We start from the raw sequence: 26,827 nt of genomic DNA, 5'->3' as shown, positions 1-26,827 counted from the left end.
AGCCCCTCTGTAGCTTGAGAAACCCCTGTGGTGGATTTGCTGCAGAGTAGGGCACAAATGATGTAAATGTCTCTACTGTTTGCTGATCCTTTGCCATGGCAGAGTTTTGCCTTCTCTGGTCCAGGTTTAGTGCTCAGGGATGGGTGCTGGACCAAGTCAACTACTTTAACATTTATATTATTGCTCAGATACTTCCTAAGCCCCTTTTTTAAGAGATTAAAAAATCTCTTAAAAAACCACAAGCATTTAGATAGGATGATGTAAATACAATAGTGAAGCACAGTTTGCTTTCACATGCTTTTGCTCCTGCATGTGCCAGCGCTCCCAGGTGAAGGTTTCTCTGAGGTTAAGAAATGGTTTGGCTTAAACTCTCAAACCTTTCATACTAACAAATGGACCAAGTTTAGCAAAGCCAGTAAAAACGTGTGGTGCAATAAATGGCCTGCTTCAGCTGAGCACCATGTGGATTATCCAGCCCACATCTGGATCATTTTTTATCTCCTGAGTCCAAAGGTTTCAAACAATTTAGCCATGTTTTCTATAAAAAGGGCCTGCATGTGCTACAATAAAGGGGAGGAAAAGCAATACAATGTGACAGGTCTTCTCACAAATGACACTGAGCAATAATCCAGGCTTCAATTTATGATGTTCAGCGGTGAAAAGACTTTGCTTAGAAATACCTCTGGTCCTTTATAAGCATCTGGAACAGTTCAAAGGTTCTTGGGTGGCTGCAGCACTTGGGGAGGTCAAGTCCAGGGGCTACATTGTTCTGGTGATGTGAAGTTTCTTGCTCATGTCCATGCAGACACAAAGCTGTGAGCGAAGTGTGGATTTAACTTGTGCTGCTCCTTGTTCTGGGCACGGAGTCGCACCTCCTGCTTTGGATTTGTTCAAATGCACCAGAAACGTGGTGATTTAAGCAGCTGGAACTGAAATGTCTTAGAGAGAAGAAACTTCTCGCTTCAGTAAGAGCCAGAACCTCAATCCCAGCTCCAGACACCTGCACCGAGTCCTCGGCAGGGCCCCCCCTCCCCGGCTCCCCCAGTGCTCCTGCACCCAGAGCAGCTGCAGCCTGCACAGGCCTGGGATGGGCTGGGATGGGATAGGATAGGATGGGATGGGATTGAATGGGACAGGACAGGATGAGAGGCGATGGAATGGGATGTGAGGGCAGGGGATAGGATGGAATGGGACAGCACGGGATGGGATGGGATCGGATGGGTTGAGACAGGATAAAATGGGATGGAATGAGATGGATGGGATGGTACAGGACGGTACGGGATGGGATTGGATGGGATGAGACAGGATAGGACAGAACAGCGCAGGATGAGATGGATGGGATGGGATGTGCAATGCCCACAGGGCCGAGCTGGTGTGCGCTCCCCGCTCGGCACGCACTGGCTGCAGGAAGAGCTGAGCAGCTCTGCCTACTGCCACCCATGGCCAAAATGAACCTCAGGGATCTCAGTCTTTGCCTAAACCATCCAGGTTCTCTGGACCTGATAAAGCAAATACTGACATCCTGCATAGAAGAATTCCTGCCAGGACAATACTACAGTGTCCAACACATGAGTGCATGTGTAACGGGCAGTGGATGCTGCCCTGGCGCCAGTGCCGGCTGGATGATCAGGACCTGTCAGTGCTGCTCCATCTCGAAGGCTGATTTGGAAAGATGAAGTAACTTTTCTTGGAGCTCAGGGTCCCCTGGGCAGAAAGACAAATGAAACAACGCATTTTGTGTGATTTTCTCTTGAGTGTCTGGGTAAGAATCTTAAACAGTGAGAGCCCGGAGTAGAGACTGAAGGGGTTCTATAAAAGGGGAAATAGATCTTAAGAACAGAAAAGGTTAAGGAATGGGAAGCGATGCGTTTTCACTGACTCATGTAGTTCATTTCAGAAGGAAAAGCTGGAAGTGTCATCTTGGTAACATACCAGGAAGCAGTATATAATCTTTAAGTTAGAACAGCAAACCATTCTCCAAACATTCTGTTTTACCTCCAAAGATGTTTTCACTCATGAGTCAGGGCTGATCCCGAGCCAAAGGGAATGTTTCTATTTACTTTGAGATTGTGCCTGCAACTGCAGATCCAGCTTATTTTTCCTGAGGCGTATAAATGATCTCTTCCAAGAGAGTCTTTCCTCCAAGGATTATAAAGCCAAACTTACTATGAAATCCAGCTTTGTGCAAAGCCTTGTGCATCCCTCAGTAAGGCTGAGGATGGGGAGGGATGAGGGCAGAAACGAGCCTGTCCTCCTCCAGTGCTGCCCCAAGAGCCCTTTGCACCCCAGGATGCGTGGGGGCAGGCAGGGGCTCAGGGCTGGGGGGGACACCAGCCCCTAACACCTTCCTCTGCCACCAGGTAATGCTTGTGGGAACCCAACGGACAACCCCACACTGATGGCCATCAGTGCATCAGCATCGCAAGGCACCAGCAGTGCAGCAGCCACCGGAGCCCCCGCAGCCATCAGCAGCGCCAAGCCCACACCACAGACATCTGGTAATCACTCCTCTTGTTCCCCCCCAGTGATTCCTGGGGGCATTTGCATTGATAATCAGGTTTATGAAGTGCATGGGTTTGCCCTAAGAAACTGTGGAGTTGGTGTAGGGGGAAAAAGAGGCTGAGTATGGGCAAAAAGCTTTAATCCTGGCCCCAAAAATCCCACTGGGGACAACCCAGCACTGCTGTCTTCAGGACAGGTGGATTGGACCCATTCTTTTCAAAACAGCCCAGAGATGATGGGACAAAATGCTCATTAATATTTTATCTCAACATACCTGTTATTTGCTCAGCAAATGGCACCCATAAGAGCTCTGCCAACCTTTCCAATACAAGGCCAGGGTTGGGATCTGAAAGATTTTGGAGCAGGAATCCTTGCAGAGATGTGTGGTGCCCTTCTCTCCCACTGTTTGAAGTCAGTACATCTTTCTGACAACTCTGGGTCAAGGAGACGAGGGTGATGCAGGGTAGGGCAGGCCATGGCATCCTTCCTGTGGTGCAGTGTATGCCCAGGAAATGAGCCCATTGTAAACAGATTATGAAGTGCTTGTAACAATTAGGTAACTGAAGCAAGTCTAATGCACTTTTCTTACACAGCCAATAACACGTTCTGGTAGTGCTGGCTATGACAAATCAATATTGTACTTGAGTCATTGCAATGCCACGCACTGATTTTAGAGGACTTAAGCTTTCCTGTGTCTCCTTTTCATTGCATTTCTTCACAACTGAAGCTGCTGCTGGGTCGCTGGCAGCCAGCCCCACATCCCAGGGACCCAGCAGTGAGCAGCCGAGCCCCCAGCCCAGCCAAGCCCACACGCAGGCACTGGGCACCCCCTCGGACCCAAACCACACCAGCCAAAGGGTCCCTACATCTGAGAGCCCAGCAACACAACCCAGCACGATGGCAGAAATCCCAGGCTCTGTGCCGGCTCTGATGAGCTCTCCTGCCACCACATCGGGGCATCCTCCCATCACGACTGCCACCACACCACTGCACACAGCCAGGGACAGCCTGAAGGTGAGGATGGGGCTGTGGGACTATGAGGAGGCTGGACTTGTCTCACAACAGTTCACTGATACCACCACTGTGTTTTTTCCCTTCCAGCCCATCACATGCCACAATGTCAAAGAAGTGAGTGACACTGGAGCCATCTGCTTGCAGCTTAACGAGTCCAACACTTGCGTGAGTGGCAGCTCTGGGTGGACACACGTCTCCAAGGCGGGGGGGTCTGCAAGCAAACGCTCTTAGGCTTGCAGTGATGGGGTCACCCACCATACCTGGGGGGGTTGGTTTGGGGTGAGGAGCTCACACTGTTACCCCTAGAGCAGAGCATCTGAGCTGTGCCAAACTGATGGAGGTGGGGATGATCCCAGCAGTCGCAGGAGGATCCCAAAGGGATGATCCCAGCAGTCCCAGGGTAAATGCATCCTTCTGGTTGCATAAAACCTCCTTTTCCATGATTAAGCTCTGGGGTCAGTTTAGCTTTTAAAGTACCTCCCACCATGTTGAACGGGAAATTGCCTTTGTTCTTCTCCTTCCTCTTCCCTGTTGGGAATGCGAGTGCCTTTTTTTGTCTTGCCAACTGCCCTAGGAAAGGAATGAGGGCATCTGAAGGAGCATGAGTGGCTGATCAGTGGCTCCATCTGCACAGAGTCCTAAGGGAATCCCAGGTTTTCTGCTGCCCTTGGCCTTGTGCACCAAAAATGAAGCATTTATAAAAGCAGGAGAGGGTACGGCCGTGACCCTGGTGTGGGTGGGAGGCAAGAAACCTTCCACATTGGAGATACAACCTTTGAGAGAGGTGCTGGATCTTGTGGCACAGCAGACTTGGCAATGCCCTGGGCATAAAATGACACTAATTAATTTCAGTGCTGCTTAGCCATACTGCCACCACTTAGGGGGAGTGAGTTCTTGCTTGGCTTTGCTCTGCATATGGCATTTAGATTTGCTCCTATTTACAGGGACTGTATTTTAGCAACAATTCACATGGAAACTCCTCCGGGAGCAAGTGGTTCTGGTCACAGGTGCCATCTAGTGGGAAAGGACACTTGGGCACAGGGGCTGCACCCCTTATCCACACATTATACGGCTTCACAGGCACAGATGGACGCATCTAAGGCATACAGCGTATCCTATAGAGTCGTGTTTAATTGCACATACTTACCTCCATGTGAAAAGAGTCCAATTGCCCCACTTCCAGGCATGTTTTTATGGGAGCTTTCACCCCAGAACAGACCTCTCTTGTGCCTCCACCTCATGGAGTGGGAAAATCCAGCTCAGGCTCAGCAGCCGCTGAACCTGGGAACCAGATAAGAGCATCTGTGAGGGGAGCAGATAGGAGGGACCGTGTCTTGCTTTCCTGCTTGGCCTTTCCCAAAGCAAATGAGCAATGAGCTGGCACCCAGCACTGCTAATTGCAAGGGGAAATTCTGACACTCCGATGAGTTCTTTCCACAGCAGAGAAAGGAAAATACACACTTGGGTCTCTTGTTCCATCTTGGCCTTTCTCACCCCAAGCCAAGCTCGATAGAAACAGCTGAAAATGATTTGTTTGTTATTCTCCCATGGATAAGTTCCTGCATTTCTCTATGCTAAGAGGATGAGGTGATCCCAGCACAAAGCTGAGGCAGTTCTAAGGCAGAAAGAGGAAAGCACTGAGCTGCTTGGTGGCAGGGGCAGGGATTTAGTGGGAGCTGGTCTCTGTCTCAAGGGAGGGGAACAGCCACAGCTCATGATGTCCCCAGGTGGGAGGATGTTAAGGAAGCTGATAAGGTCTTTTAGCAACTGTGGACTCCGTCTCCAAGCCTGGCTGTGGCTGAAAATAGCCCCAAGGAGAAAGCCTATCCTGCCTGCTACAGAAATCGGCCCGCAGAAGAGGAAGGCTGCAGCTCCTCACTCCTCTTCCTCTTCCACCCGAGTCGGTTCAGCTCTAAAATGTGAGAAATTGGTATTATTTTTGCCTAGCCTTTGATCAGCAACCTAGCAAAAACATTGAAGACATTTCCTAAACAGGAAGGCTCAATGCTTCTTTGTTATTTCCCTCCTTTCCCAGCCCCTGCCTGGGACTCTGAAACAATAGGGCTCTTCAGGCGGCTGTTTGCTTCCAAAAAGTGGAGAGACTTGCCATGCAATTCAGACATTAAATTTAGCTTTGCTTAAATGCCATTTGCAAGAGTTGCTATTGATATCTTCATTTCATTTCTCCTCATTAAGTTAAGAAACAAGAAATGAGCATCTCCATTTCCTAGGTGTTGATACTGGGCCTCGAAGCAGTGGGGAAGTGGGGAGGTGAAGGTCTGACTCCCAGCCCAGCACTGGTTGTCACTTCTGATTGCTTCTTGCTCAGCTTTGCACAGCACAGAGAAGCCACCAAAACACAAAGGGTGAATGCACAACACTCTCATAGCACCAGCAGAGCTGTGATGGAGAACTGGTCAGTTTGGTTGATTCAATGGCTGGTTTTCTTGCAACTCCTGCAGAAACACTTCCTAGAGATGAAGGGATTGGACTTGTGGAGTGCAATATGTGAGGAGAGCGCCCACCGCGTCCCTTCCCCCTGCCAGATCAAGCTTGCTCAGTCCGAGGTGGACCGTGACTGTATGCTCCTCATCCTTGTCGGCGAGAGAGGTCAGTTGGGCTGATGCCTTTGGCTGTCACTGATGATGGCCTTGATGTGGGCAGTGGGAGAGGCTGTGGGGCACAACCTGGAAGGAGGCTTCTCTCTGCAAGTGCTCTTTCTTCTGGGGTCTTCTGGATACACAGAGCTTTGGTGTTGCCTCAAGAGCAGCTCCTCTGTGTTGTGCAGGCTCCTCGATGCTGACTTTAGCTGCAGCATGACCCTCTATGTAATGTGCCTCTCCTGTTTTAAACCTTGCAGATCCTGCTACAGACATGCTCCAGGAGTCTCACTGGGAAAAGGTAAATTCCTTAAGCAAATTCCACTGGGAAAAAAAGAGTGGCCCGAGCGGCTGGAGAAAGGAGATTTTTAGATGGTCAGTTAAGACCTGACCCTGCCTCCATCTAGGAGGTGCTTTTTGAGTGTTGGCCCATGAGATGGTTGGATCCCAACAATAACTGAGGATGTAATCGGCACTTTGCTGCTTCAAAGTACTACACTGGCATTAATCAGTTCCTCCTCTCAGCACTCCAGTGAGGCTGCCATTGGCTTGGAAAGCTGAGCTCCAGGTGCCTGTATAAACAGCAGCCAACAGAGCTGCACCAGCAGTGCACAGCAGAAGCGTTTGCACTGGAAGTGTTTGTCCCTGGCAGTGTTCAAGGCCAGGCTGGAGAGGGCTGGAGCAACCTGGTCTAGTGGAAGGTGTCCTTGCCCATGGCAGGAACTGGATGAGCTTTAAGCTCCCTTCCAAGCCAAACTACTCTGTGATTCTATGCTTTCAGCAGCAGATGCATACTCTAAATCTCAGGGCCTGAACACTCTGGTCCAAGGGAGAACATTGGGCAGCAAAGCCCAGCTTTGTTTACATGATGTTTAACAAGGAGGTGAAGAGCAGCATTGTTTGAAGCCTGGTGCCTGTTCCGCACATGTTTCCTGTTTGTCAGACTCCCGGCTCTCTTTGGTGTTTTATGTTTTCCAGTTTGGAATAAAATCCCTCAAACGGGGGAGTGTGAGGAACCATCAGGACTTTTCTCAGAAGACCCTGATTGCCTTGGTCACATCTGGACTCATGCTGGCCTTCCTTGGCTTGGCTGGATACTTCCTGATGAAGCGGCGAAGCTGGAGCCCGGCAGGAGAGAGGCTGGTCAGTGCTTATAGATGGCAGAGCAGCAGGTAGAGATGAGCCATGGGGTCCCCGGGTGGGAGAGGAGGGGGCTCAGCACCCACGATCTGCATGTGTCCCCCCAGGTCCTTCCTGGGCAAGGAACAGACCAGACAGGGTGAAGGGAAACCTCTCTTGCCTTCAAAACTTTACTCTTAGCTGGTTGCTCCTGTGGGGAAATGGCCCCTTTCTCTCTCATACTTCTAGGTCTAACACTTATTTTTACTCAGCAGTAAGAACTCATCCAGCAAGACCCCTCCAGAGACACCGAAACCTTATGAATTTGTCATTAAAAGTGACACAATTTAATTTCCCATTTGCTGCGTTTGAGTTATCTGTCTGTCTTGTACCAATGCTGTAATAAAGGCTATTTCTTCCCCTCACTTAAGAAGAAATGGTAATAAAATATATCAAGAACGAAAGAGGCAGAAATTTCCTATTTCCATTTTCCCCTTTCCAGGCAGGCTGACTGCTGAGGATTCTTCCCAACCAGTGACTTTTGGGATGTGATCCCTTTGTAAAGTGAGGACAGGACATGCTTTCCCCTCATCGCTGCTTGAGAGCACATGGAGAGTTGTCCTGAGAAGCTACTGGGTTATTTCATTGCCAGAAAGGATGCCCTCACAACACGCAGATGGGAAGTCAAGTGCATATGTCAGAGGCAGGGACAGCACAGCTTGGTCTCTCAAGCTTGGATACCATCTCCTGGATGCTGGCAGCAAGTGATAGGCAATGTAAATCTGTGGCTGGGAGCTGCCCATGGAAATGCATGGGAGGGTCAGACCAGCTTCTAGGTGAGATGTGTCCAGCACACCCATCTCACTGCCATGGACAAGGGTGTCAACAAAGGGGCTGAGCAGAAAGAGAAGCTCTGCAGCCTGCTGTGCGGGTGGATGTCACTGACCAAACAAGGAGCAGGGCTACCTGCTACTAGCCTGGGACTACTAGTGTCCATTACATTGCTGTCAGGCCTGCCACAGTCCAACACATGGGAGATATCATGGTGGGGATGGAGGCTATTGCTCCGCATCCTCCAGAGGCATCTGCTCCTTACAGCAACAGTAGTAACAAGCCACACAGCACATCTTTGCATTTGCTGGAGCGCAGCCCTGCACTTCTGCTGGCACTTTGCTGCCAGCTGTAGATGTATTTACAGGCTGAGAGAAAGGACAGAGAAAGATAGAGGCAATTTCCATAGCTTTCATTCCATGGTGCTTCTTACTTAGCTGAAGTGGAAAGCAGAGGTGGTCTGTTACGGAATCATGGAAGGGTTTGGATTGCAAACCCAAGGCAGGGTCAGCTCCAAAACCTGGTTATAAGAAAAAAATACCCAAAACCTGACGGCTTCTCTTTTTAGGTCCAGGAGAAAAATAAAATGCAGCTCCTGGCTGTTTCTCTTGCTTCATCCTGCCATAGTTCAGGCCCTCTCTTCCCCTCCTCATCAGCCAGAGCAGGTTCCCATGCCTGCAGTTGTTTGTACCTCCTGTCCAGGAAGCGCCGGCAGCCAAGCCGCTGCCTGCAATCAAAGCCGGTCGCTGTCAGCCCTTTCCCTCCCTTAACTCTTTGTTATTTATGTACCTGTTTAGGCTGAAGACCCGTATTACACGGAAAACAGTAGCCAGGGAAACACAATGTTGATGATCCCTCCCCAGGAGGAACCGGAGCTGCAGGAGAAGCCAAACCTCAACGGTGGGACTCAGGAGAATGGGACTGGCCAAGCGTCCTCCAAGAACAGCCACTCGGGCCGGCAGCAGAGCCCCGCTGACACCGAAATGTGAACCAGGCTGAAGGTGCATCCATCCTTAGTGTGAACCAATAGAGGGGAGTGGAGAGACAGGGGAGGGCAGGAGTTTTCTATGGACAGTTAGGGAATTGCAGACCTTTTCTTGTTACTATTATTATTCCTGTGAAGAACTTCCAAACCAGCCTAAAGCACATGAAGCGCCAAAGACCTGCTGCTCTGCCTCCTCCTCCTTCTCCCACTGACCACACAAGACACTTTCTTGCAGCTCTTTGTCTGCTTTTGGTGTTAGAATAACATGAGAAATGCAAGTGCCCTTCGCCCTGGAAGCTTTTAAGCAGAGGCAGACTCAAGGTACAGAAGCTTTGAGCCAGACTCGAAACAGCAGTGGCAGTGTGTTAGGCTGATTAAAATAGTTAAATTGGGATTTCAGTGACAAAAACCTTCCAGGTTTTAGATTATTTCGGTTATCAGAGTTGTTTTTAATCTCGTCTTTATGTTTAAGTGCAGGATTTCTTACTTTCTTTTAAGAACATCAGGCATTTAATCCCCCTTCTTGTGCTTTAGGTCTCCTTTAGTATTTCCTACTCCAGCAGAATTTGCTGAAGCTGTGTGTAAAACTTTCCACATGGATTTGAAGGCTGAAATGTGAATAGACCTCAAACTTGTTTCTTATTCAACCCTACCAGTATGCAGGTAGTTGTTTTAGAGTAAAGGGCTCCTGCAGTCTCTTCATGTCAGGGACTGGAGATGGCAGTTTGACGAGGCAGAGCCAGCAAGCAATGAGATGGAGAACACCTCATATGGCTGTAGGTGGCTCTGCAGATGCCTGGGGCTGGATGCCCCAACACCCCCCCTCCTGACACGTGGGGGCTTGTCTTTGGGAATAAATGATGCCAAAGGGCTCCCAGTGGGATGAGTGCTAGACAGAGACCTGGCTCTGCTCTGGGTGTTTCTCCCTCTGCATCAGCAGTAGCTACATGAACAAAAAGTGGTATTTTTTTCCTTCAGTAAGTGGAGACCAACACCAAAACCCCAACATCAGGAGCAGCTCCTACCCAGCTCTGCACTGCCCAAGCTGCATCACTGAGGTCGAGCTCTGTACAGCTCAGTGAGAGCCAAGGACCAGGGGCAGGTTTGTGCTCAGCCCAAGCAAATGCAGCTCATTTTTAGGGAGCCAAAGCTGTTGTGGCACAAGCCTGGTCTTGATGGTGCAAGACCACGAGAGGCTGCAGCTCAGCAGATGCTGGACAGACCACAACCCCTGCTGGCACCTCCACATCCGAAATAAGGACAAAACCAGCCCTTGAAGCTGATCTACCCTCTCACTAGTGAATTTATCACAATCTTTTCTCAGTGCTCAACACGTGAGGGGAAGTCTTCATTTTTGGTACAGTGCTTAAAGGAATGACAGCAACATCCATCATTACCTGGGGCTGTTTTCATGGGTGCAAGAGTCATTTAAACATGGTTTAGAGTAGTTCAGGTTTTGTTTGAATTGATCCTCCCAAATCTCATTGTAAATAAATCCCAGTTGAAAAATAAAAAGTTGACTATTAAAATGCAGTTTCTCCATTGTGTCCTTGGAACAACAGCGTGTTTATCCCACTGGGATGCGTGGCTCTGGCTGTGCCAGCGCGATGAGAGGCCAACGCCCCACAGAGAGGTTGTTTCTCAGCAGAAATACTATGACTAAAGGCTGTGGCTTGTCCTGTGCACATTTTCTCTGTCTTTCAACAAACATGTTTGCAGGAGAAGTGACGTACAGCAAACTATAAAACCTCGTTTGTTGGATTTTCTGATGTTGAAGAGGCCCAGATAATTCCAGGTCCAGTTTTATGGAGTGATCTGCAAGGCTGAGGTTTGAGGGGGGTGTGCATATGAAGATCATAAAATCATAGAACCCTAGAATGGTTTGGGTTGTAAGGGACCTTAAAGCTCATCCAGTTCCAATGGGCAGGGACACCTTCCACTAGAGCAGGTTGCTCCAAGCCCCTGTGTCCAACCTGGCCTTGAACACTGCCAGGGATGGGGCAGCCACAGCTTCTCTGGGCACCCTGTGCCACTGCCTCACCACCACTGCCTGTTTTGTGGTAATTTGGGGTCATGTGACCTCCAACAGATTGGCTGCAAAGGGAACAGATGCAGGGAAATGCAATTCCTTTCTTTCTCACTCTCCGAAGAGCCCTGGAGCAGCATTCCCAGGGGCTGGATTTGCACCATGAGGTCGAACAGGGCACAGGGATTGGCTTTTCTTTCTTGGCAGCTGTTTATCTACTCAGCACTACTCACTGCATCAATAGTGGAAGATCTAATCAAACGTCAGGTGCGTTTTTCACAGCTCAGGGTATGTCCTACAGCCAAGACCAGACAATAAAGTCACAGTCAAGTGCTTTGGCAAGACAAAAGGTTTCTCTAAAGCATCCAGATTGAGGGAAATGCCTTGAGTGGAGGTGGCTGAGCAGGGACTGAGCCCAGCCAGCGGAAAAGGCTGCGCTTCCAGCTCAGGAAGTTTTTTGCCTGTGTGTAAACACAGGCAGGCTCAGCAAAAAGGGGTATTATTATTCCTTCCTTATCAAACCCCTTGCATTCCTTCCTTGCGGCCCCACCGTCTGCCAGGCAGCCTCCTCCTCTCCATCCCATGCTCGTAGCTGCTTTTGGGGGGTTTTGGGGGGCTAAATCCATCTCAGCTTTCAACAGCGACCTGCTATCCCATACATATGGTTCAAGGTTGATGCAAGTGCTCTTGCCTGGTTCATGATCTCCTGGTCTGCTTGTACGCAGTGTATATACAGTTTAGCTGGTGGGGACCCTTATATCAGTGTGAAATGCCCTGCATGAAAGCATCCTCTGGGGAAATCTGCCAGTCGGTGGCAAATACATATACGAATACAATACATATTCAAATACATATACAGATACAGATACAATACCTATACCTATACATATTCAATATATATGCATATACAAATACAAATACAATCCATATATAAATACAAATGCAATATATATACATATACAGATACATATGCATGTACATATACAGTACATATATGTTAAATCTAAATATAAGTATAAATAATAGAAATAGTATAACTAATATAAATAATACAAATACAAATAATAGAAATAGAAATGTGACATGGCCATTAAATGACATGCCCATGCCCCAGCCTGAAACAGAAGCAGGAGCTCTGACCTCCATCCATGCAGCCCCAAATCCTTCTGCAGGTTGAAATCAAAGGCTTTTTCAGCAATGAAGGAATACTTTCCTTGCTGAACTGCCATAAAATGCTACTGTGAGTTGAAGGTGTTTTGCTCTGTGCAGGGCTGAAACCAATCAAATTTATCAGCATAAACAAGTTTTAATTAAGTTTTATTAACAATGTCCTTCAGTGGATCTTCCATCCCTTTCATAATAAAACAGACAGCCCTCACAGGTGAGAAAACTCCTGCCCTGCAATATTCAAACCTTTCACAGCAAAACAGCATGTCCCAGGTCAGAGAAAATAGCTCCTTCCTCAGTTTTCTGGTTGTTCATTTCATTTTCAGTGATTTCTTGCTGGGGAGAGCTGCCCCAATGCACAGCATCCCTCAGCAGCAGGATGGGTCTTGCACAGGCAGCAAGATGCCCATCTGAGGATGACTTGGGGACCCCCAGAAAGAGATGAGCTCTCCTGGTGCTCTCCACCACAATTGTTAGACAGAACTGTTAGAGGCAACAGAACTACTATTCTCTTTAATTACACCAGGTAAGGGTTTACCTCTTACAGGCTGAGCGGGAGCTGGTGCCCAGTGAACCCATCACCCACTGCACAGAAACAGAGTAAGTAAGTCATGGCCTCATGCTTAAATGCACCAAGGTGCTTTCATGGCTTTGAAACAGCAGCAGAAATAGTCCAGGGTATATTATATATACCAATGCTGCTATCTGCTGGCTGTGCTTTGCTAGAACATTTAGTACTTGACTCTATTGAGCGGCTGGTACTTGGGTAACAGTCCCCTGTTGAAGCAGCACCTGCAGTAGAGTCCTGCTCCACCACAAACCCTGCTGCATCCCAGAGAGGATGAAACCTGGAGAGGAGCTTTGAACAAGGGCCTGTAGGGACAGGACAAGGGGAATGGCTTTAACCTGCCAGAGAGGAGATTGAGATGAGTTCTTAGGCAGAAGTTCTTCCCAAATCATTCTTGTATTCTATGGTTATGACTGATGAAAGCAGGAACCATGGGCTTTGCAGCTCATTTTTGAGGAACGGGGAACATCTAAAATGAAATTTCTAAAACGAATTTCCCATCAATCCACTTCCCATCTGCTTGTTCGATGCCTGATCCTGCAAAATCCACGTGGGAGTTCTATGGTATTTGCTGCACCATCTGCCGCAAGGCCAAGCGGGCTTTTCCATCCAAGCACAGGGTACACGTGTGACACCTCAGGTGCTTGATGGAGAAGAAGCTGGTGGAGCAGCAGCAGTGGAGCCGGGGCACATCCCTGTGACCACAGCCTAGGAACTGGCAGTGCCCTTGGCTTCCTCCACTCAATTCCTCTGTTGTTCCAGTTCGGAGGCAGCCAAAAGCTCCGTCACCATGAGATGGCCATAAATAGGCCTTGGTAAAGGTGATGTTCATGCTCTTTCCCTCTTCAATCCTTTTCTAACCATAGAACTGGCATCAAGTAAAGCCCATGTATATAATCTATGATGATTCTGCCTTTGCTTTTGAGGTAAAGGGAACAGCACCTGTGAAGGGCTTTCCCATCCCCCAGAAAAGAAATGGTATTTACAAGTATTTGCACTACAGGCACTTCACAGGTGTTTCATTCAGAGTCTTTAATCGTAGCCTTCAGAGCCATTTAATTTGCTGGTGTTTTGATTTGTAGTAACAGACGTAAATGAGATTATCTATCCCCTGGGATAAACTGTCAAAGGCAAGTGCTGAAGAATTGGCCTCTAAAAACATTCTCATATGCTGGTGTTGCAAACCCTGAGATGGAGCCAGAGATTAGTGTGAGCTAGGACTTGGGTCTCAAACACAATGTGCAGTGTGAGAAGCACCTTTGGTGGGCTCACCCCTAAGGAGCCATGAGGGCAGGAGGAAACATCTTCACAGCATGCAAAGGAAGTGTGCTCAGTGCTGTGAGGTTCATAGGTTTCTTTTATAACCTTAAAAAACACCAGGTGAGACAATAACAGGTGAGCCTGGGATGTGGTTTCTTGGAAGAGGTTTGATTTGGGTGTACAGCTGTGGAGTTTGACGTGGGAATTGTGTTGGGTTCAGATTTTCCTGATGATACTTGTTCACATTTCTCTTCTGGAGAAAAAAAGCCCCACGATTTTGAACAGTTTTTCTGATGGTTTTCTAATGGGAAGTTATTTTGTTGGGGGAAAATGAGACTAGTTCCAGTTTCTCACTTTAACTGTAGGAAAAAAGGTCTGAAAACAGTTATGGAATCACAGAATCCCAGCCTGGTTTGGGCTGAAGGGACCTTAAAGCTCATCCAGCTCCAACCCCTGCCACGGGCAGGGACACCTTCCACTAGAGCAGGTTGCTCCAAGCCCCTGTGTCCAACCTGGCCTTGAACACTGCCAGGGATGGGGCAGCCACAGCTTCTCTGGGCACCCTGTGCCAGCGCCTCAGCACCCTCACAGGGAAGAGCTTCTGCCTCAGAGCTCATCTCAATCTCCCCTCTGGCAGGTTAAAGCCATTCCCCTTGTCCTGTCCCTACAGGCCCTTGTCCAAAGCCCCTCTCCAGGTTTTTTGCAGCCCCTTTAGGCACTGGAGCTGTTCTAAGGTCTCCCCTTAAGCAGCCTTTTCTTCACCAGGCTTTTTGTCTTGCAGAAACCACAGACGATGTCCCCAGAGCCTATAACTGGGAAATTTATTTCCAATTACATATATTTTCTTATTCCTATAAAAATTAACCAATCCTCTTTCCACCCTTGGCTCTTTATTTGCTATTTCTGGCTCTTGTGATTCCCCCTCCCCATATTTTTCATCTTGATGTTTGCATCTTCCTTCTTTTCTTATCTTCTGCCTGCCCCAGAGGCTTAGCGCTGCTTTGGCAACATGCTAACATGTTTAGGAATGATAAGACATCTAATTAATAGTTTAATTAGCAGTACAAGGTCTTAATAGCTTATTAAAGGAAAGACATTCAGAGAATTCTTCCCCTTTTCTTGCGTTGGTACAATGTAATTTATCAGCAAATGATAAACCAGGTTTGAGTAGTGCTGAGGCTTTTAGCAGGGACTTGGTGCTGGATTCCTGATTTCATAGGGGATTTTGCACCACTAATATTATTATTTAGTTGCTGTTGTTGCTTGAAAACAATTTACCAGATGAACTAAAGCAACTGCAAAGGAACAAGGGTGCTGTGGTGCGGCAGGAGCCTGGAAGGGGAATGAAGTCAAGCTGCCTTCCCTTCTCCTGCATAGAAACAAATCCTGGGGGGAGCTAAACTTGCTCTTTAAGAGGCTCTGCTGAAATGTCAGGTCGTGCTTGGAGCTGGGGCAGCTCAGCCGCTGCGGGCTCCCATCCACCCGCTCCCTTTGCACTAATGGTTATTAAACCTGATTATTTTTAGATGAAGGCATCCTTGGCTTACAGGCTCCAACGGCGTAAGGATCACCTTGGGATCCCTCTGGCTTTTCCCAGTGAGAAAATCAGCGTTAAACCCTCCTTTGGAAAGAGGAGAGGGAACCCAATCGGGGTTCCCCAGGCCGCCGTGTTTTCCCTCTGACCCACACAAAGATCTCTTTCTATATTTATCACAGTGTCCATCGGGCAGGCAGAGCCCGCTGGAACCAGGGCAGGGGAGCCGAGAAACAATGCAGGGATGAGGCGGGCAGCGAGGAAAGGGCTGGAGACAGCGAGGGGGCATTTGGAGCTCCCACGAGCCTCCTGGCTCCATCCACGTTATCCCTCCCTGGAGGCTGGCTGCCGCCGGGAATGCTGCACAGAGATGGCAGTGCCCCAAGTCCTGGCCGTGTCCAGGGAGGTTTTGCTGGGCTCCGGATGGAGGCACCGCTGGGGAATTTCCACTGGGCTGCAGACGGAGCTGGCGGGTCACGAAGATAAAGCTGCCTTTGGCTGCAGCGGGGCATGCAGGTGCAGCACCCCCGTGCAGCCAAGCATCCCTCTGGCTCTGAGACCTCTCATGTCCCCCAGTTCATAACTGCAGATCCAGGGCTTCTGCTCACTTGGACCAGGCAGCCTTTGCAGTGGGTGTCCATGGAACCAGAGCCCATGGTCTGGTGCCCCATAAAACCCCTCTGGTTTGTGCCCCATGGACCCCCACACCAATGTTACCCATCCTGCATGGGTGCTGCTGTGCTTTGCAGGGATGAAGTCCTATACAGGGAGTATGCACCATGTTTGGAATCACACAGGGAAATGATGCGGTTACAAGGCTGGCAAATTGAGAGAACGCAAGACTAGTGCAATGTTCTTACGTGCCTGTCAGCAAATTGCTTCATCTGTGCTGAGCCGAGTTTCCCATCCGTTAAATGGGGAATGATTATCCCCCTACTTCCTAGCAGGGAGCAAGGAATCTACCCACCAATGCTTGCGGAGGTGCTGGAAAGGAGATGCGCAGGGACACACGTAGTGGCTGGAGCCGGGAAAACCAACCTTCCTGACCTGGAAGGAACAAGTCGCGTTTTAAAACCGACCTTTAGAAATTAATTTCTCCCTTTGCTGCTTTTTTCCCTTTTACTGAGGAAAATCCCGAAATAGATTTATCCGGTGCGAGGAGGATTGTAAAAGGTTTCCCTGGATGGGAATATCCCAAGTACCGTGGGAAAAGAGAGGAAAATGCGGCACTGGGGCGGTGGGAGGGGGTTGGGGGGGCGGACACACGGTGCCTCCTGGGAGTTGTAGTCCTCTCGGGTTGACCTGGCCTCCGCCGGAGCCGCTGCGCACCACGCAGGTACCGGGGCGGGCATCCCACATCCCATCCGTGTCCCCCGCACATGCCGCACGCATCCCATGCACATCCCGTGCATCGCCCCACGCACGGCCGGGTCCTGTCCCCGCTCTGGGGCGCTGCCGGCTGCCCCCCGCCCGCACCCCGATATCACGCTAGGGGAAAGTGCGGGTCTCGGCACGGTGCCCGATTCCCTGGCCGGGCTGTGCCCCCAGGGAATGAGGAGTCTTGGGAAGAGCAGTAATAATGGTAATAAGGATGATAATAACGATAATAATAACGGTAATAATGACGATATTCTTCCCTGTGAGGGTGGTGAGGCGCTGGCACAGGTTACCCAACCCAAACCATGCCAGGATTCTATGATTCTATCTATGATAATAATGATCATAATATGACAACAACGATATTAATTATCAATAATAATATAACAAGAATAATTAATATTAATACTATGACAACCATATTATCAATAATATAACAAGAATAATGCTATGACAACAACAATAAAGAGATTAAATTTAATGAAGATAATAATGATAATGACGATAATAACAAGAATTAGAAGAAGAAGCAGAAGCAGCAGCAGCTGATCCTGTTACACTTCAACAAAGGGGTCCACGCAGATAAAATCTCGGCCAGGCTCACTCCTATCCTATAGGATAAGTGGGAATGGCTGTCCTAGGCCAAACGGGAACACTAGGGGGAATTTAAGAGCTCTCTCACTATTCTTATTTTAACACCAGGCCACGGGGGTTGCAAGCGGCTGCTTTACAGCTTCCTGTTTTCCCGGGTTTTCTATTGAGGGCCAGTAGCTGCAGGCAGCATCGTAACTGCCGTGCGATGGGTTGTTACGGTCTGGCTCCTCCTTTCCCCCTCTCCCAGAATATACGATGCCATTTCTGTTTGGGGACTGTTTTAATAACGAGGTGGCGGAGACAAAGTTGTCTCAATAAACTTGCTTTTCCCCTTGTGCAGCTTTAACTTAGATAAACGGGCTTTCAAGTCCCGGCTTAGCGTGGGATAGGGCTGTTTACCATTCATCATTGTTAGTTAATTGCTGTTTGGTTAAATATTTAGTTTGGATTAAGTTCTTTTATGCTCTTTTCTTGAAAACTAATAAATAAAGGTGTGTTTAGTAATGTGGTAAAAGGCTTTGTAAGAGGCTTCTTAAATATACTCCGCAGCGGGGAAGCTCCATGAAGTTATTCTCTATATATTGCATTGAAGTTCTCTGACTTGTCATTTGTTGTGGTGTTTTACTTGTAAGTAGCCAAGCAAAAGCAGCAAGGGGGGTTCACTGGTTTCTCTAGTAGTGCAGGCTTTGAGTCTGCATTACCCAGTTCATTCCTTCTTCTGAAAAGTAAAACAAAACACAGTTTCCATCATTGTTTAAATCCACAAAATCCAACTCAGGGCTTGCAGGTTGCCTGTGTCCAGTGTAGGAGGACAGTGCAAAGGAAGGACGGGTTTGAGGGAGTCCAGAGGAGGCCACGGAGATGCTGCGAGGGCTGGAGCAGCTCTGCTCTGGAGCCAGGCTGAGAGAGCTGGGCTGGTTCAGCCTGGAGAAGAGAAGGTTCCTTAAGGGGAGACCTTAGAGCAGCTCCAATGCCTCTCCTGGAGCTCCTGCTGGAGCTGGCGCATTGTGTCCCATTCTCCGTGACACACTGTCCTCTTGTTGCCAAGGAGCTGATCATATTGCTGGGAGCCAGGACTCTGCTGAACTGCTCCAGCATTCCCACTTTTCCTTTGCCTCCTCCCCACCTCCCACTCAGCCCCAATGGAATTACATTAGGAGGGATGATCCTGCAACCACCACCTTGCTATTGGGGCTGGGTTTTGGCAGTCTCAGGCAATGGGGATGTGCATGTGGCCAACCCCAGTGGTGGGACTGTCAGCTCAGCTGTGACACGCAGGGTGTTACTACTACGGGGTGACAGGCACCTCTGCAGATAACTCAGGTTGCCATGGTTACAGATGGAAATAGGGCTACGGGTTAACTCGGGTCAGTGTTGCATCAAGCACAATACCCGGCATGGCTCTGCACACCCCTGGGACAGTGAATGCTGGAACCAGGAATCCCCAAGTCACCATCCAGCTCCGAGCTTGTCAGTTAAACTTCCTAAAACTTCCCAAGCAGAAACCCCTGGGGTGTAACAGCCTCCTGCGAGACCCTGGCAGAAGCAGCTGTCTCAGCCCTGAGACCTGTTATTTATTACTTACTGGTGCACCCCAAATATTAAGGCCTTCTGTAAGCTCGGATATTTCTGGGCTTTCACATTCTGAATCATAGAATCATGGATGGGTTTGGCTTGGAAGGGACCTTCCAGTTCCAACTCACCCAGTTCCAACCCCTTGCAACGGGCAGGGATACCTTCCACTAGAGCAGGTTGCTCCAAGCCTTGTTCAGTATTCATACTGTCTTATATTTGGGGAAGGAACACTATTAGATATTTTTATATTAAATATTTAGATTACAGACATTAGGCAGAAGCTCTTCCCTGTGAGGGTGCTGAGGCGCTGGCACAGGGTGCCCAGAGAAGCTGTGGCTGCGCCATCCCTGGCAGTGTTCAAGGCCAGGTTGGACACAGGGGCTTGGAGCAACCTGCTCTAGTGGAAGGTGTCCCTGCCCGTGGCAGAGGGTTGGAGCTGGAGGAGCTTTAAGGTCCCTTCAACCCAAACCAGGCTGGGATTCTATGATTCTATATTAGAAGCTGGCATAGATTTAAACCCACTCTGTGCCATTTCCTCATTGCCAGTCCTTGCAGCAGGCTGGGAGCCGATCCTCAGCTCTCCCTTTGAAAGGATGGAATGATACTGGCCTGTACTGGCTGGGCTGGAGCTGGTCTGTATGTTGGTTTGGGGTTTTTTGTAAAGGAAAAGAGTTGGCAGGACCACGAGCAAAGCTCAAAGTACTTTCATCTGTTTTGGTTTGTAATGTTTTATGTTTTGTTTTCTACTTTACGAATTACACAAAGGAATCACTCAGAACAAAGGTCTCCCATTCGGGAAGGGGACAAAACAATCTGCAGGGGGACTAATGTGATTCGGTAGAATCAGCCAAGAAAAACCCCAAAATATCTTAACAAATGAGAGTATCTATTTTATCTTTGGGAAAAAGAAATAGTTTACCCTGTAATTGAGGTTGGTTTGTGAAAGGATTCCAGGCTGGGCAGAGAAATCAACTTGTGCATCAAAATATATTTTGAGATTACTTTTTATTTATTGAATGGATTAAGAAATGGATTTTAGAACTTGCCCGTGGTTTTCAAACACTTCTGGCTCTGTAAGTACAAAATACCTGTCCTAGCTTTTAACCCGTTGTGTACCTGTGTTTTATGAAAGGCTGCAGGAGAGAACTGACCCAAAAGAGTTTTAAAAAGGCAGTTTGAGGAGAAACCAGCTGTGAAAGGAACCTCTCCTCACTCCTGCTTTTTTAAAAGGTTCTTTTTTAAAGAGAACAGCTTATAATTACATATATTTAGAAGCATCTTGAAGGCTCACTGAGACCCAGAGGCCACTATGGCTCAGAGCTGGACAAGCAAAAACAGTTTAGCCTCAGCCATAATCATTTATAATCCCATTTTCCAGGCTGAGCCAAGAGGCAGAGATAAACCTTGGCCAGCACCAAACCTGGCATGAACAGTGATTGCTACCAGCGACAGCATCAGTCCGATCAGCTGAGCTGATGGATCCGCTCTGAAGATGATCATTTTTCAGCAACAAAAGGATGTTTTCAGCTAAGAACAAATGCTTTGTGGTGTTAGGTTTGGGCGGTCTCAGCAGCGGTGCTGGTGCAGGCAGCGTGGTGCTGGTGCTTAGCATGTCTGGCAGCTCCCAGGCACCCGTGGGTGCTGTGCTGGGGGCGGGAGCGGGGCCCCAAGTGCTTCAGATGAATCACAGCAGATTTCCCAATCTCACTGTGCTGGAAAAGCCGTCACTGCAGGCAGGGGCTGGCAGACACATGCACTGGGTGAGATGTGCCCTTATACCCATCCGTGTTCCCAAGCCTCTCTGCCCAGCCGCATCACCTTCCTGTAGCTGCATCTCTAGTGGTGGGCAAAGGGAAGAGCTCTGCTCTCGCATGCAGGCTGCTGGCAGCACAGCAGTGCCAAGAACGCTGCTTAGGAATGTCTAAACAAATTTTTCCCTGTTTATTCATTTCCCAATTGGAAAATACTGCTTTGTCATACTAAGGTTGGTCATAGAATCCTAGAATGGTTTATTGGCATAGTAGTAGTATTATTTTTGCTTTGATCTTATTATTATCATTACTGTTATAGATAGAATAATAGAATTCTAGAATGGTTTATTGCTGTATTATTATAAATATTATTGTGGCTGCTGTCGTATTATTATTACCATTATCAAAATCATTATTATAGATAGAATAATAGAATCCCAGACTGGTTTGGGTTGGAATGGACCTTAAAGCTCATCCAGTTCCAATCCCCTGCCATGAGCAGGAACACCTTCCACTACAGCAGGTTGCTCCAAGAGCTGTCCAACCTGGCCTTGAACACTGCCAGGGATGGGAGATTTTAATGGGAGATTTTCTCCTCTCCAGGGTTTAATTCCAGGGAGTTGGGAGGTGACAGCAGGATCACTGTGCTGCCCTGCAACGTGTCCAAAACCTCCCCACCACACCATGCAACCCTTCATGCTGCTCCCCTCGGTACTTGCAGGAGCGTTGATCCTCAGTTAGGTAAATCCAAGATATTGAAGGAGTGTTTAATGGATTTTTCCTTTGTTTTCCCAGCCACATCTTTCGGTTGCTGGCTGTTTTTCCCAGCAGCAGCGATGTGTGCAGGGCTTGAGCAGAGGGGCCCTCGTGGTTACCTACTGATTACTGCTATAGAAATGAAAAGGAAAAACTCCTGGCTTCTGATAAAACAAAACTAAATTCTAGCTGCAGATAATATTTAAATTGGTAATTAATATCCATCCTTTAGGGTGGGAAAATAGTTGCTTTCCATCCTTTCATCGGCTTTTATGGGAGAAATAAATGACTGTAGTTTGGAAAGCAGAGGCTTAAATATGTTTATTTCATACTAAACACGTTGTAATTCTGCTTGTGAGACAGCAAGTCAGCTCTCTGTGTGCCTGTTGTCCAGGAGGAAATAAAACCAACAGGGATTTATGGCAGTTCCCTCGGGATATGCTGGCGCGGGACCAGGCTCCTCCGGGGCTGCCGGAAGGAAAGTGCTGCTGGTGAAGTCTTTAAATCTTTAACACCGGATCACATGTTACCTGAACCCCTGTTTTCCAGTGGTTTTGAGAGCACATTCCCAGGGCCGGGTGCTGTGTTAAGCCTGTGCTGATCGGCTGGAGCTGGGAAGCTGAAGGCCAGCGAGGCGGGATGCTGCCGTCACTCCCATCACTCCCATCGCTCCCGCTGCTCCCATCGGAGGACGGCGTGTTCCTGGGATTACGCAAGAACGGGCAGCGTGTGCCCCCGGCCCCTCGCTGCCACGATGGGCAGTGATCCCCCATCTCCATTCACAGCCTCTGCGTCCCCACGTGAAATGGGAAACCTTGGAAAAGCAGAAGTGTGGCTGGAATTAGGATTAAGCTATTTTTAGCAGCTGCCTTGTGCCCTGTCCATGCTCCAGCTGGGATGTTTAATTCTATCTGGGACAACTCTTTCTGCAGTTGCACCCAGGATTGATACAAACATTTCCTTTTAAACCTTGAATCTGTTGTATTTTTCTTCAGTTTTAGTTGAGCACTGTGGTTTTTACCAAAACCCTTTTTTCCCTCCACATCTACAATAACTGGAAAATCCAGCAGTAAAGTAATACAAATGTTGCTGTATAATAAAAGAAGTTGTAGAACTTTTACTATCATTAGTATTCATTTTACTGTGTAGTTTGGAAACGTAGTCATGGATCAGGAATGTGTTTTACCCTGGGTTGCACAAACAGCACGGAAGGAAAATTGCCTCTATTGAGTAAAATCACGTAGCGATACCCATTTTAGCTTAATAGCATCAGGACAAGACGTTAAAGACACCTCTGAGCACCTCATCATTTACCCAGCCCATATTTAAATACCTGCTGCTCATATGTTTAACCTTTGAGAATGTATTTGTAAAGGGAACTTCAAGGAAGACCAGCAGTTAGGAAAACACCGTGAAACACACTTGGATCGAGATCAGTGGATTCCTCCGTCCTGCTGCATTCCCCCCACCAGGTAATGTTTGGCCTTTGCAAATATCTAGCCCCACGTGAGATGGGCCGGGCACTGGGTGGGGGAAGGAGCCCTGGGCATGGGGACAGTACCTGTGTGGGCAGGAGCTCCATATGAAGTTGTCCTTGCCATGCTCTCCGATGGGAAGGTGATCCAACCGCCTTGGAACCAGGAAGATGCTCTCCTTTGTCAGAACCAGGCTCCGCAGCAAAGCACCATTCTCCCCCCTGAAAATACAGCAGTCAGACCAAGGGCATGTTCTGTGCTATGTGTATACGGGCAGGGTGTATTTTACTCCACACCCCACCTGTCCCCCCCGTGTATTTCAGTGACTCATGAAGCTCTGAAGGGCTATTTCCGTGCTCCCACTGCAATCCCAGCACCTCCGGCTGCACTGTCAGCGCACCTCAGCTGCACACAGCACCCCCGCCGGCTCTATTCTTAGCAGCTAATAGCTGAAATAATTACTTTTGTCTCAGCTCTGTTGATTCCTTAGATTTGGAACCGAGCAAAACCTGCAGCTCTGGGAGCCTGGCTGCCCCATTCCTCCTTCCACCACCGGGCAGCGTTTCGGGCACCACATGGACCAGGAATGCTGCGAGACCGTGGGCAGAGCTGTGTTGGAGGATGCTAAATACCACGAACCCAGCTTCTACAGAGGGCATTAGCTCTGCTTTGAAGCAGCTTGGATGTGAATGTGGTGCCACCTCTTTGAAAAGGATCTTGGCTTTTCCAGCTGGGATTTTCTTAGACTTCACAGGGTAAATTCCAGGAAGCCAGGTTTTCAAAGGGAAGGCAAAGCTTTCACCTGCAGCTCCACTCCTGCACCTGCTTTGTTGTGTGGGCTTGCTTTGCACAAGGAATGCAGACATGACTACCCAATGCCAGCACATCCCCAACAGTTCCCAGGAAGGAACCCACACCTCCGGCTTTGCCCTCTTTTGATCTCAACCCCAGATGTTCCATCCAATTCATAGAATCCCAGACTGGTTTGGGTTGGAAGGGACCGTAAAGCTCATCCAGTTCCAACTCTGGCAGATGGGCCTGTTTCTGCTCGTATTCCTTGAATGGAGCTGGCTGGGAATTCTGTGATAGATTTCTGTTGGAAACCATCATTTTGCTGAGGTCATGTTTTGTGAGGAAGAGGGAGCTCTGACAAATTTCACATTTAGAAAAAGAGTTATCCCACATCAGCAGTTGGAAAACACTCTATTTTGCATTTTAAAGCCACTGTCAGGACGAGTGGTGGGTAAACTGAAGAACACTGTGCGAAGGGACATCATTAACTTCTACATTCCCCAGTCCATCTCTGCCCCATTCTTCCTTCCACGCATCACAGAGACGATGTCCCAAGACACCACTTACATGGCTGTTGAGGTCGAGGGGTTAGAGATTTACAGCTGCATTACAGGACTTGCTAAGCTGAGCAGGAATTTGTTTGGCTTAGTGCAGGCCTTTGCATTATTTGATCTCAGCCTTTTAGTTAAACAGGAACATGCCCTGATTTTAACAATCGCAGTTTCCTGCAGTCAGAGGAAGGAGTGGCCGATGGCATTTAAACTGAAAGCTGAGCCAAGGCTGCACCAGCAGGAAGCTGGAAGTGCAGGCAGCACCACCAGGGTTTCCTTCGTCATTAAAAGGATCAAGGACCTTCCTCGGAATTATCTTATCACCCACAATACCAATAACTACATGCATGAGGGTTAGACTGCTGTAACGTCAGACTTCATGTTATTGCTATTAAGGTCACTGTAGCAGAAAACAGCATGGGAGATGCCAAGAACTGAGGATGCACCTTTAAGTACAGTTTGGCATATAAGTAGTGGCAAGCACACGCTTCCTCTGCTCCCTGATCCTTCCACGATGCCGAGAGAAACCACCAATTGACGGCAAATGTGATAGCAATGGCTCAGGGTTCAATCATAGAATGGTTTGGGTTGGAGGGACCTTAAAGCTCATCCACTTCCAACCCCCTGCCACAGGCAGGGACACCTTCCACTAGAGCAGGTTGCTCCAAGCCCCTGTGTCCAACCTGGCCTTGAACACTGCCAGGGATGGGGCAGCCACAGCTTCTCTGGGCACCCTGTGCCAGCGCCTCAGCACCCTCACAGGGAAGAACTTCTGCCTAAGAGCTCATCTCAATCTCCCCTCTGGCAGATTAAAGCGAATCCCCCTTGTCCTGTCCCTACAGGCCCTTATCATGACATCTTACTACATTGTCCAGCACTATGAAAACTCTTTTTTCTTTTAATCAGCACTGTAAGCACCGAGCTAGTCAGCTACTAAGTCATTCCTCACTCTGGACTGGATACTTACACTGGCATTTGCATTGTAAGAGTGATCTTCCCTGTCTCCGACCACAGCCAGAGATTATTTCCAGTTACCAATCTTGCTTCCTAGCCCGGGACTTTGCTTCCTTATGGTCAGTTCTTAGAAAACCAAAGTTCTGCCTCCTGTTTTTAGACAGAGTTGTTTGACCCCAATCAAACATCACAAACCAGTAACAAAACGTGAGCAGGGGCCCCACTTCCAACAGAAAACCAGCCTAGATTTCTACCATGGAATCACATCTCATAGAAAATGCCAAATCCTGACCAACAGTGTGAGAAGATGCCTTTATTTTTTTGGGCCTCAGTCAGTCAGTGCTGAAACTTCCCATTGTGCCAAGTTTTCTGTTACGCAGTCAAGTGTTTCCCAGCGCGGTGCAGCCTTGAATCTTCTTGGGAGCCCGAGTGCCACCATAAAGTAAATACTTACAGGCAGGTAAAGGTCAAAATGTTCCATGGCTGGTGATTTGCAAATGCAAGTAAACCATAGAATAAATACTGCCTTTCCCCTGAAAGCAATGAAAAAGACATAACATGAAATAAATCAATGCTCTATTTTACTTTCTTAATATACCAGAAGATTGACAAAATCACTGTGAGTTAAAAACACCAGTCAAGTGTCCCATTTCTGAGGCTCCGAGCCTTTGATCTTGCTCCAGTGCTCTATACAATCACGTTCAGAGCTTCACGGGGTCTCGCGGGTCCGGTGAGATGGCCTCTGCCTGGCCTGCACCGTGCCGGCACGTTGTGAATCATCCGGATGCCAATGAGGAAAACAGGGAACGCGGGAAATCCGCACTGCCCCTGCATGTCGGAGCTTCTGAGAACTCAGGGGTAAGTGAAACCAGCACAGACAGCTCAACATCACAGAAAACACTGGCCTACTTTAGCGAGTATCGCTGCTGGGTGACTCATTTAAGTAGCCGTAGAGCTCTTACAGTTTTACCTTCGTTAACTGAAGTAGTTAATGCAGCTTCGGCCACACAGCGTATGTGTAAGGCTTGAAGTCCCGTGGGTTTGATTGCATAAGAAACCTCGTACTGTGGCATTTAGTTGATCAAGCACTACTTCTTCTAGTCACATGGGCGTTTGATTTCCCCTTGCATCAGCTACAACAGATCTTTTCCATCTTTTGAACCGGTGCCTGCCTGTTCAATTCACAAGGGTCATCCCCTCCATCCCACACAGGGAGCCTGTGCTGCTTGCCCAGGTCCTGAGCTCACAGGATCTTTTTGATTGTAGAATCCTATCTGAGAAAGCAGGAGCTTGCAATTCTTCTCATTTGTGTCTGTGTGTAACAGGTGTCATTTTCAGTGTAGTACAGACAAATCCCAAAATAGCTCCGGCTCTTCAGACGCTGCGAAGAGAAAAA

The 26,827-nt window shown here is 48.4% G+C and overlaps 2 protein-coding genes and 1 long non-coding RNA gene across 7 annotated transcripts in view; 2 read left to right on the top strand and 1 right to left on the bottom strand.

Annotated features, from left to right (window-relative positions):
* CD34 (CD34 molecule) overlaps positions 1 to 10,580 on the top strand; it is a 29,555-nt gene extending 18,975 nt beyond the window's left edge. For 3 of the 5 annotated variants that reach the window (XM_030473345.1, XM_030473346.1, XM_030473344.1), the window contains 7 exons: positions 2,361 to 2,498; positions 3,230 to 3,516; positions 3,604 to 3,681; positions 5,979 to 6,126; positions 6,377 to 6,417; positions 7,095 to 7,259; positions 8,864 to 10,580. In XM_030473345.1, coding sequence (XP_030329205.1) covers positions 2,399 to 2,498; positions 3,230 to 3,516; positions 3,604 to 3,681; positions 5,979 to 6,126; positions 6,377 to 6,417; positions 7,095 to 7,259; positions 8,864 to 9,055 — 1,011 coding nt within the window. In that variant the 5' untranslated portion in view covers positions 2,361 to 2,398 and the 3' untranslated portion in view covers positions 9,056 to 10,580. Of the gene's footprint in view, positions 1 to 2,360; positions 2,499 to 3,229; positions 3,517 to 3,603; positions 3,682 to 5,978; positions 6,127 to 6,376; positions 6,418 to 7,094; positions 7,260 to 7,507; positions 7,700 to 8,863 lie in introns of those variants that run through there. The other 2 variants (XM_030473348.1, XM_030473347.1) reach the window with 2 other exon arrangements.
* Positions 10,581 to 16,882: 6,302 nt separating this feature from the next.
* Positions 16,883 to 22,785, top strand: LOC115602420. Its single transcript, XR_003989661.1, has 2 exons — positions 16,883 to 16,942; positions 22,209 to 22,785. It is a non-coding gene; the product is annotated as an uncharacterized LOC115602420 (long non-coding RNA).
* A 2,943-nt stretch (positions 22,786 to 25,728) lies between these two features.
* LOC115602461 overlaps positions 25,729 to 26,827 on the bottom strand; it is a 95,478-nt gene continuing 94,379 nt past the window's right edge. Inside the window, exon 95 of the mRNA XM_030473634.1 lies at positions 25,729 to 26,812. The gene's annotated coding sequence lies outside the window, so the exon portion shown is untranslated. The remainder of the gene's footprint in view (positions 26,813 to 26,827) is intronic.

This window comes from Strigops habroptila, chromosome 18, assembly GCF_004027225.2.
Source record: "Strigops habroptila isolate Jane chromosome 18, bStrHab1.2.pri, whole genome shotgun sequence".
Lineage (NCBI taxonomy): Eukaryota > Metazoa > Chordata > Aves > Psittaciformes > Psittacidae > Strigops > Strigops habroptila.
Note: the sequence above shows the minus strand (reverse complement) of the source record. Positions and strands in the feature narration are given on the sequence as shown.